Raw genomic sequence first — 12,100 nt, 5'->3', positions numbered from 1 at the left:
ATACCACATGAAAGTGGTTGGTTTTTGGCATCTTATTTGTCCAGCTTCCGTACTCCTTTGTATACACTTTACAAGAAATACATTGTCCGCAAACTCCGTAGCTTGCTAGCTTGTGCACGCCAGCTTTCTGAGTCTCTTATTTTGGTAGCGCAGGCAGGATGAAGCAGAGCTTTTATTGTGCAACTGTGCAGTCGGTCTTTGGAGTTTTGACGACAGGTACGGCGCCAGAGTCTGTTGAAATAAAGTGTTTCTCGCCTTCCAGTCGGTAATTTTAATGAGCTGGCAGCAGCCAGCGTCATCTCAGAAGACCCTCGGGTGCCGTGAATGTCAATCAAGTGACGAAAGTGACGTCATAGTGAAGATTTATGATCGCTCATTTTTAGGACTATTTTTTTAATGCCTGGCTGGTGATCGACTGACACACCCTCCGAGATCGACCGGTAGATCGCGATCGACGTAATGAGCACCCCTGTGTTAAAGGTTAGTACTATTAGTGGACCAGCAGCACGCACAATCATGTGTGCTTACGGACTGTATCCCTTGCAGACTGTATTGATATATATTGATATATAATGTAGGAACCAGAATATTAATAACAAAAAGAAACAACCCTTTTGTGTGAATGAGTGTGAATGGGGGAGGGAGGTCTTTTGGGTTGGTCACTAATTGTAAGTGTATCTTGTGTTTTGTATGTTGATTTAATAAAAAAAAAAAAACAAACAAAAAAAAACGATTCCGATAATTTCCGATATTACATTTTAACGCATTTATCATCTCTAATTTTAAGGTATTTTGGGGTTCATTGATGTTGGCTAATTTTACTTGTTTTGGAAAGTCTTCACAAGCCAAATTTTCTTGTTCTATTTTGCTTAGTTCAAATAAAATACCCCTCATTTTTGTATTTTTTTATTCTTGTTTTTGAACACTGACTTTCAGCGGCGTAGCGTCCACTCCCCTGTGGAGCTCTGAGCTGGGTTTCGTTAGTAATCCGTTATTTCTTTTTTTCTGCTTTATCCAGAACAAAGCCGGCACATTTTTTTTCCCTCCCAAGTGCCAGGGTGTTCCATTTTATGAGTGGACACGTGGCAAGTCTGAAAATGTCATACATTGAGTTACCACCCGTGTAGTAAAGTGGCTGCCCTGCTGTGTCCAGCTTAGCTGTTGCTTCTCCTTCCAAGCCAATTATTTCATTTCTGAGTAAGGCAGCGCTGCATTAAAAAAAAAAAAAAACGACTCAAGTGAATTCAAGTTAGAAAGGTGCTACACCCATTCGGCTCTATTTAGCACAGCGAATTTCTACACAGAAAAAACAAACAAACAAACAAGGGATGGCGCCCCGGTGTGTGATTTCTGGTTGCATTGTGTGACACAAAATTGGTGTGAGGATGTTGCAGTCTCGCTCTTTGAAAGGGAAACTGCACTTTATTATGAATTGTGCTCAACCTTCACCATCCTTATGTGAAACAAGAACACATACTGTGTCTTTCTCGTTTATGCACTGCAAAAAGTCAGTGTTCAAAAACAAGAAAAAAAAAATACAAAAATGAGGGGTACTTTATTTGAACTAAGCAAAATTATCTGCCAATAGAACAAGACAATTTGGCTTGTCAAGACTTTCCAAAACAAGTAAAATTAGCTAACCTCAATGAACCCCAAAATACCTTAAAATAAGTATATTCTCACTAATAACAAGTGCACTTTTCTTGGTAGAAAAAAAAAAGAGATCTTTTTGCTCAATATGTTGAAAAATATTCTTAAATTAAGTAAATTCTAGTGCCATTATCTTGACTTAATGATATGCGCTCGGCATCATGATTTTTTTTTTTTTTCATGCTTGAAATAAGAAATTATTACTTTAAAAAAGTAGTTTTATACTTGTGAGTGTTGATGACACAGCTTTGGATCAGTTGATATTCTAGTTCCAAGCATGTTTAACTCAATATACATTAGGTCATAAAATCTCAGCAACAAACTGTAATATCTTACTGAGATAATTTAGGACCAAAACCCTTAAAACAAGTAAAACACTCTAACGTAAAATCTGCTTAGTGAGAAGAATTATCTTATCAGACAGAAAATAGGCAAATATCACCCTTATTTGAGATATTTAATCTCACTTAGATTTCAGTTTTTGCAGTGTGTGCATTCTAAATCGTAAAAAAACTGCTAGCAAGAGGCAGCTAACAATACAGGTAATGAACGTTGATGCATTTCGCCTATAAAGCCTTTGAAAAAACCTCTAAAAGACGTTTATTTTACATGCTGCAAGCATGCATGCAGCGTAGCATACTTTCCAGACTATAAGTCGCACCCACTAAATTTTACACTATAAGCTGTAAATATACAGTATATATATATATATATATATATATATATATATATATATATATATATATATATATGTATATATATATATATATATATATATATACATATATATATATATGTATATATATATATATATATATATATATATATATATATATATATATATATATATATATATATATATATATATATACATATATATATATATATATATATATATATGTATATATATATATATATATATACATATATATATATATATATATATATATATATATATATATACATATATATATATATATATATATATACAACTTTTTTTATGATTATAAAAACATAATAAATAAATGAACAACTCACAAAAACACACAAATAAAAATGAATAGTTGTAATTCTTATTAATATCGATACTGTTGTTGATATTATATATATATATATATATATATATATAACATATTTTATGTATATATATATACTGTATATACAGTATATACAACATTTTTATGATTATAAAAACAGAATAAATAAATGAACAATTCACAAAAACACACATTTATATATATGTGTGTGTATATATATATATATATATATATATATATATATATATATATATATATATATATATATATATATATATATATATATATATATATATATATATTCTGTAAATGTTTAATAACATACAAAACCCAAAACCAGTGAAGTTGGCACGTTGTGTAATTTGTAAATAAAAACAGAATACAATGATTTGCAAATCCTTTTTCCAACTTATATTCAATTGAATGGACTGCAAAGACAAGATATTTAATGTTCGAACTGAGAAACTAATTTTTTTTATGCAAATAATCACTACCTTTTTCCACATTGCAAAAAAAGTTGGCACAGGGGCATTTTTACCACTGTGTTACATGGCCTTTCCTTTTAACAACACTCAGTAAACGTTTGGGAACTGAGGAGACCAATTTTTGAAGCTTTTCAGGTGGAATTCTTTCCCATTCTTGCTTGATGTACAGCTTAAGTTGTTCAACAGTCCGGGGGGTCTCCGTTGAGGTATTTTAGGCTTTTTAATGCGCCACATATTTTCAATGAAAGACAAGTCTGGACTACAGGCAGGCCAGTCTAGTACCCGCACTCTTTTACTATGAAGCCACGCTGTTGTAACACGTGGCTTGGCATTGTCTTGCTGAAATAGGCAGGGGCGTCCATGATAACGTTGCTTGGATGGCAACATATGTTGCTCCAAAACCTGTATGTACCTTTCAGCCTTAATGGCGCCTTCACAGATGTGTAAGTTACCCATGTCTTGGGCACTAATACACCCCCATACCATCACAGATGCTGGCTTTTCAACTTTGCGCCTATAACAATCCGGATGGTTCTTTTTCCTATTTGGTCCGGAGGACACGACGTCCACAGTTTCCCCCCAAAAATTGAAATGTGGACTCTTCAGACCACAGAACACTTTTCCACTTTGCATCAGTCCATCTTAGATGAGCTCGGGCCCAGCGAAGCCGGCGGCGTTTCTGGGTGTTGTTGATAAACGGTTTTCGCCTTGCATAGGAGAGTTTTAACTTGCACTTACAGATGTAGCGACAAACTGTAGTTACTGACAGTAGTTTTCTGAAGTGTTCCCGAGCCCATGTGGTGATATCCTTTACACACTGATGTCGCTTTTTGATGCAGTACCGCCTGAGAGATCGAAGGTCCGTAATATCATCGTCTACGTGCAGTGATTTCTCCAGATTCTCTGAACCTTTTGATGATATTACGGAGCGTAGATGGTGAAATCCCTAAATTCCTTGCAATAGCTGGTCGACAAATGTTGTTCTTAAACTGTTCGACAATTTGCTCACGCATTTGTTCACAAAGTGGTGACCCTCGCCCCATCCTTGTTTGTGAATGGCTGAGCATTTCATGGAAGTGGCCTAGTGGTTAGAGTGTCCGTCCTGAGATCGGTAGGTTGGGAGTTCAAATCCCGGCCGAGTCATACCAAAGACTATAAAAATGGGACCCATTACCTCCCTGCTTGGCACTCAGCATCAAGGGTTGGAATTGGGGGTTAAATCACCAAAATGATTCCCGGGCGCAGCCACTGCTGCTGCCCACTGCTCCCCTCACCTCCCAGGGGGTGATCAAGGGTGATGGGTCAAATGCAGAGAATAATTTCGCCACACCTAGTGTGTGTGTGACAATCATTGGTACTTTAACTTTAACTTTATACCCAATCATGGCACCCACCTGTTCCCAATTAGTCTTGTTCACCTGTGTGATGTTCCAAATAAGTGTTTGATGAGCATTCCTCAACTTTCTCAGTCTTGTTTGCTACTTTTTTTAAAAACATGTTGCAGGCATCAAATTCCAAATATTTGCAAAAAAATAACAAAAGTTTTTCAGTTCGAACGTTAAGTATCTTGTCTTTGCAGTCTATTCAATTGAATATAAGTTGAAAAGGATTTGCAAATCATTGTATTCTGTTTTTATTTACCATTTACACAACATGCCGACTTCACTGGTTTTGGGTTGTGTAGATGGCTTTATACAGTAGATGAAATAGATGACTCACCATTACCTGCATTGTTAGCCGCCTCTTGCTAGCAGTTTTTTTTTTTTTTACAGTTTAGAATGCACAGAAAAGAGAAATACAGGTTTTTTTCAAGTATTTGGACTGATGAATGATTAGCAAAAAAAGTGCAGTTGATGAATGCCATAACAGTGATTTGCCAAAAATAAAGTTGTAAATACTAGTACAAAGACAATCAGTGTTCAATATGACAACTGTGAACAAATATTTACGGTAAATGTCCAGCATCGAGCAAAAAAGTGAGACGGCAGAAATCCTGCAGCCGTCTTACGTTTTCCTCATATAAAAATAAAAATTGTCAGTTACCTTTTGCTGTCTTCCAGTGGTTCGCTGCCCTTCCTCCATGAGATCACGCCCCATGGAGACATCTTGGGTTTGCAGTCGATAAGCACATCGCCTCCAACCTTGACCATTGTTTGGCTTTTCAGTTGGTTATGGGAGAAATCTGGAGCAACAGCTGAGACCAAAAAAAATAAGCGAATTAGAGTTTTTGTATGAACGTCACATCTTTATGTCTGGCTTATCAATACATTGTCAGTCTGTAGGGATGTCCGATAATGTTTTTTTTGCCGATATTGTCATGTCTGTGTAATCATGTTTTGTATTAAGTCATGTTTTGTTTAGTTTCTGGCTTTTCACTCCCTTGTCTTGTTTGCATGATTACCCATTAGTTTCACCTGTTCCACATTTGGACTCATTGTGCACTCTTGTTTGTCACCATAGCAACCATTAGTTTTCACCTGTCACGTCACGCACCTGTTTCACGTCTTGAGTCACGCACCTGTTTTCGTTAATCATGTCTGTAGTATTTAAGTTCATTGTTTTTCAGTTTGTCTTTCTGACGACCTCACAACACATTTATGCTCTGTTCATGCCTGATACTTCTTTCCATGTCAATTCCTCAAGCAACTATTTTTGTCCAAGCCAAGTAAGTTTTTGTTCCATATTTATAGTCTTTTTGGTTTCATAGTTTGTTCTCCGCCATTGTGCGTGTTTTTTGTTTGTACTTTTTTGCTATAGTCTTTTGGTTTCATAGTTTATTCTCCGCCACTGTGCGCGCTTTCATTTATTCCTTTTTTTGATAATAATAAATCATGTACCTTCATTCCCGTCTCGCACGAGCCAACTTTCCGTTGCATCCTGGAAAAGCACACACCCCGGACCAAGTCATGACAGATATCCGATATTCCGATATTGTCCAACTCTTAATTACCGATTCCGATATCAACCGATACCGATATATACAGTCGTGGAATGAACACATTATTATGCCTAAATTTGTTGTGATGCCCCGCTGGATGCATTAAACAAAGGTTTTCCAAAATAAATCAACTCAAGTTATGGAAAAAAATGCCAACATGGCACTGCCATATTTATTATTGAAGTCACAAAGTGCATTTTTTTTTTTTAACATGCCTCAAAACAGCAGCTTGGAATTTGGGACATGCTCTCCCTGAGAGAGCATGAGGAGGTTGAGGTGTGGTAGGGAGTATATTGTAGCATCCCGCAAGAGTTAGTGCTGCAAGGGATTCTGGGTATTTGTTCTGTTGTGTTCTGTATGTTTATGGGGACGGCGTGCCGCAGTGGAAGAATGGCCGTGCGCGACCCGAGGGTCCCTGGTTCAATCCCCACCTAGTACCAACCTCGTCATGTCCGTTGTGTCCTGAGCAAGACACTTCACCCTTGCTCCTGATGGGTGCTGGTTAGCGCCTTGCGTGGCAGCTCCCTCCATCAGTGTGTGAATGTGTGTGTGAATGGGTAAATGTGGAAGTAGTGTCAAAGCGCTTTGAGTACCTTGAAAGTAGAAAAGCGCTATACAAGTACAACCCATTTATCATTTATTTATTTATTTTGTGTTACGGTGCGGATGTTCTCCCGAAATGTGTTCGTCATTCTTGTTTGGTTGTGGGTTCACAGTGTGGCGCATATTTGTAACAGTGTTAAAGTTGTTTATACGGCCACCCTCAGTGTGACCTGTATGGCTGTTGACCAAGTATGCGTAGCATTCAATTGTGTGTGTGAAAAGCCGTACATATTATGTGACTTTAAGGCACGCCCCCAATATTGTTGTCTGGGTTGTAATCGGGAGAAATTCGGGAGAATGGTTGCCCCGGGAGATTTTCGGGAGGGGCATTGAAATTCGGGAGTCTCCCGGGAAAATCGGAAGGGTTGGCAAGTATGACTGGGAGACGCAACTGCTCTGTACTTCTCCCTACGTCCGTGTACCACTCCGTACAGCGGCGTTTTAAAAAAGTCATACATTTTACTTTTTGAAACAGATACCGATGATTTCCGATATTACATTTTAAAGCATTTATCGGACTGCCGATATTATCGGACATCTCTATCAGTCTGGTCTAATCAATTTGTCACAAGAGTGCACATTTTTAGTAAAGGATCTCAATCACAATGGAATTACGGAATTATTTCATCCATTTTCTATACTTCCAGGTTTTTGGCTCCGTGGAAAGGGTTTGAATTGCAACCGCAATGCTACTTATTTGGTTTTACAAGAACAAAACAAAAAACCGCACAACAAAGAAATAGAAAGAAGTACCAAGAGAATCCTATTGATCAGACCCAACAGTAGTTTGTCCAATCAAGAATCGGCCTTTTTCTAATTGTCTAAATACTTTGATATTTAATAATTGATTTTGTCATGGAGATGAATGTAACCTATCTCAGCGGACTTAGAGTAAGAGGTAGGACACAACCCTGTATTGATCACGGACGGGTCAATCACAGGAAAAACCACAATTTACGCCCTCGTTCACACAACTGTTTAGATTTCTGAAGGACGTCAACATGTTTTGACATGCATATTCCATACAGAAAAGCCTCAGCAATTCAAACTCCCAACCACAAACCCTAAGTAGCTTCCTAAGACCTGAACTCTTATAGACCAGGCGTTCTGAATTTATCTTGGCTATTTGGGTTCTTAGTAACCCAGTGAGTATAAAAACAAAACAAAGTTGAAAGTTGCCATCGGAACTTTTGAAAGCGTTTCCAATAGGGCTGTAAAATGAATTAAATAATTAATCGCAATCATTGCAGTTTGTTCATAGTTAACTCAAAATGAATCATGATTAATCGGAGATGGTTAGAGTGTCCGTCCTGAGATCGGCCGAGTCATACCAAAGACTATAAAATTGGGAGCCATTACCTCCCTGCTTGGCACTCAGCATCAAGGGTTGGAAATGGGGGTTAAATCACCAAAAATGATTCCCGAGCGCGGACACCGCTGCTGCTCACTGCTCCCCTCACCTCCCAGGGAGTGGAACAAGGGGATGGGTCAAATGCAGAGGATGATTTCACCACACCTAGTGTGTGTGTGTGTGACAATGAGTGGTACTTCAACTTCATAAATATAATTTGTTGTCTATAATAAGTGTACTCTAGAAATATAATTGCTTAAGTTTAAATGATCATGACTGGGCAATTAGTTTGCTTTAACATCATGTATTTGAAACAGCTGAACACAAAAAGGATATGAACACACTTTTAATGACAATTAAACAAAAAAAAAAACCTGCAGTGCATTAGTGTATTTTGTAGGAAAACATAATTTGTTTCCTGCTGTAGGACCACTTGCATTCGGGGGAGAGGAGCTACACTTCCAAGTTTAAGATATCAGTTTCCCACATTAACGACACAAAATGTAGATTGTTACGATCATGCTTTGGTAATTTAATCTGTGATATAGCTACCTGAATAAATGCTTATGATATTCTGTACATTACATGTTGTACAAGTTAATATTAGTCATATCTCTGGATGGCAACGTTTTAACCCTCTCTATGTATTAATAAAATTTAAAATGCAGCCTGCTAAACATTCTGTAATTTTTGACTATCAATCAGACAGGTTATAAAAGCTCTCTCTCCAAGGTTTCTCATTGTCATCCCATTGGGTTGAGTTTTTCCTTGCCCTGATCTGAACCGAGGATGTCGTTGTGGCTTGCGCAGCCCTTTGAGACACTTGTGATTCAGGGCTATATAAATAAACATTGATTGATTGATGATTGACTATGGAAAGGCAATTCTAAAACCTTCATTCTAGCCTGATTTAGCCATTCCTTTACCACTTTTGACGTATGTTTGGGGGTCATTGTCCTGTTGGAACACCCAACTGCGCCCAAGACCCAACCTCCGGGCTGATGATTTTAGGTTGTCCTGAAGAAATTGGAGGTAATCCTCCTTTTTCCATTGTCACATTTACTTTCTGTAAAGCACCAGTTCCATTGGCAGCAAAATAAGCCCAGAGCATAATACTACCACCACCATGCTTGACGGTAGGAATGGTGTTCCTGGGATTAAAGGCCTCGCCTTTTCTCCTTCAAACATATTGCTGGGTATTGTGGCCAAACAGCTCAATTTTTGTTTCATCTGACCACAGAACTTTCCTCCAGAAGGTCTTATCTTTGTCCATGTGATGTAAGATGAAACAAAAATGTTCATATGCAGGTCATTGTCCTGTTGGAACACCATTGCCAAAGGACATGTAACCAAATATTAACATTGCTATAAGTATACTTTTGACCCAGCAGATTTGGTCACATTTTCTTGTTTCTTCAGCATTGTCCACACGTTTAAGTCAGGACTTTGGAAAGGCCATTCTAAAACATTAATTCTAGCCTGATTTAGCCATTCCTTTACCACTTTTAACGTGTGTTTGGGGTCATTGTCCTGTTGGAACACCCAACTGCGCCCAAGACCCAACCTCCGGGCTGATGATTTTAGGTTGTCCTGAAGAATTTGGAGGTAATCCTCCTTTTCCATTGTCCCATTTACTCTCTGTAAAGCACCAGTTCCATTGGCAGCAAAACAGGAACAGACCATAATACTACCACCACCATGCTTGACGGTAGGAATGGTGTTCCTGGGATTAAAGGCCTCGCCTTTTCTCCTCCAAACATATTGCTGGGTATTGTGACCAAACAGCTCAATTTTTGTTTCATCTGACCACAGAACTTTCCTCCAGAAGGTCTTATCTTCGTTCATGTGACGTGAGATGAAACAAAAATGTTCATATGCAGGTCATTGTCCTGTTGGAACACCCTTGCCAAAGGACATGTAACCAAATATTAACATTGCTATAAGTATACTTTTGACCCAGCAGATTTGGTCACATTTTCTTGTTTCTTCAGCATTGTCCACACGTTTAAGTCAGGACTTTGGAAAGGCCATTCTAAAACCTTCATTCTAGCCTGATTTAGCCATTCCTTTACCACTTTTAACCTGTGTTTGGGGTCATTGTCCTGTTGGAACACCCAACTGCGCCCAAGACCCAACCTCCGGGCTGATGATTTTAGGTTGTCCTGAAGAATTTGGAGGTAATCCTCCTTTTTCATTGTCCCATTTACTCTCTGTAAAGCACCAGTTCCATTGGCAGCAAAACAGGCCCGGAGCATAATACTACCACCACCATGCTTGACGGTAGGTATGATGTTCCTGGGATTAAAGGCCTCGCCTTTTCTCCTCCAAACATATTGCTGGGTATTGTGGCCAAACAGCTCAATTTTTGTTTCATCTGACCACAGAACTTTGGACAAAGATAAGACCTTCTGGAGGAAAGTTCTTGGGTCAGATGAAACAAAAATTCCTACACCTTTTCGAACATGTTGAATAGAGAAACTGGAAATTGTGATGTATCGTGTGGTATGCATGCACGTTCCAAATAAACACAAACTCAACTCACACGACTAAAGACGACATACAACGAGCCATGCTCTTACCTATCACTCTGAGCTCCGCGTTGGAGTAGACCTCGCCATACTTATTCCCGGCGACGCACTGGTACATCCCCGTGTCCGACAGGGTCAGGCGACTTATCGACAACGCCCCGTTGCTCACCTGTACACGCTCCTACGGAAAACAGACACATGCCATGAATACACCCAGTTCTCAAAGTTCATATTCATAAAAAACAAAAAAAACAGCCAAAGGACCGCTGAGTTATGGTCCGACAATAACAGACGTGGCAATAAATCTAGGATTTCATCACTAATGGAGGGGAAGGCTTGGGTGGATGCAGGCAGGCTAGCAGAAAATGACCCTAATCAATCTGCATGTTTATGAGAGGGAAATAAAACCATGCCCTATATATATATCAGTACCACTGACTCTACCACGGGGTCCATTTCCCCTTCAGCGGAGGAATAACGTCACATCTGAAAGTGGCTGACAAATGGAATTCATGATAGGTATGGCCAATTCATACCGAGCGCAGCCAACCTTTTTATTATCTCTTAGGACTTTTGTTTCGTTTGTCCGCTTGCAGTTTTCCCTCGCAACAATCAGATTAGAATCTATATTAGAGATAACGAGGATGCATGAAACGAATCAGTGTAAATAATACGCCGCATCTTTTTAGCCCTTTTGTGCCGTGCATCAAAGTTTGGATTTGTCTTCATGCTCATTTGCAGGCGCGCCTCTCCTCGTTACCCTTCAGTTTAAGCGTTATTGAACTCACAAAGAAGGCAGGCTCTTTATTGGCGGGCTGAAGAGATTGTGCTCCGGTCAAGGAAAATACGATACAGTATGAAGAAACAAGTAAACAGATCGAATCGTTAATTGAAGGCGCAGGGTTCTGTTATCGGATTTTGGAAAAGCTCCAATTGTATTTACCGTACTCTCGGAAACTGTGAGGGGAGATGTGACGTTTTCGCGAACGACTTGAGTCTTGTGAACGGCTCTTTCAAGTGAACGATGAGAACAGATGAACAGAAGCAATTTGTTCATTTGAGAGTCGTTCGTCATGTAAATGCTTTATTGGCTTTTGTGGGGGGGGCGTGGCCTGCGGACCTGCAGCGAAGCGGGGTGTGCCAGGACCGGCTTCGAGATCAGTGACAGGTGCGTAGATGACACAGCTGTGAGGGTTTGTCTGATGACTTGTCGCTCTGTTAAAGGCAGCAGTCGGGAAGGAGGGAGAGAGCGTTGTTGTTGATGGTGGGACAGAAAAACGAGCACGAACGAGAGTGAGAGCGAGACGGACAGAAAGGACTGGAAAGAACATTTATTGCAAAAATAAATCATTAAAAAAAAAAGATGAACGAGGCTGTCATGTCCGTCATTGGTGGTCCAAGGAACCCGGAGAGCCCCACAGCTTTATTTATTGAAGTAGTAATGACATCAGCGTGATAAGAGTCTTTAAAGTAGGGGTGCAAATTAATTTTAGCTCAGGGGCCGCATG

The 12,100-nt window shown here is 39.2% G+C and overlaps 1 protein-coding gene across 1 annotated transcript in view; it reads right to left on the bottom strand.

Moving 5' to 3' along the window:
- LOC133571017 (contactin-4-like) overlaps positions 1 to 12,100 on the bottom strand; it is a 443,628-nt gene that overhangs the window by 121,955 nt on the left and 309,573 nt on the right. The window contains exons 10-11 of the mRNA XM_061923981.2: positions 10,644 to 10,773; positions 5,216 to 5,366 (exon numbers count right to left, since the gene is read on the bottom strand). Of these exons, the coding sequence (XP_061779965.1) occupies positions 5,216 to 5,366; positions 10,644 to 10,773 (281 nt within the window). The remainder of the gene's footprint in view (positions 1 to 5,215; positions 5,367 to 10,643; positions 10,774 to 12,100) is intronic.

The sequence above is a fragment of the Nerophis lumbriciformis genome, linkage group LG28, assembly GCF_033978685.3.
Source record: "Nerophis lumbriciformis linkage group LG28, RoL_Nlum_v2.1, whole genome shotgun sequence".
Lineage (NCBI taxonomy): Eukaryota > Metazoa > Chordata > Actinopteri > Syngnathiformes > Syngnathidae > Nerophis > Nerophis lumbriciformis.
The sequence above is the reverse complement of the archived record's forward strand: the minus strand, read 5'-3'. Positions and strand labels throughout refer to the sequence as shown.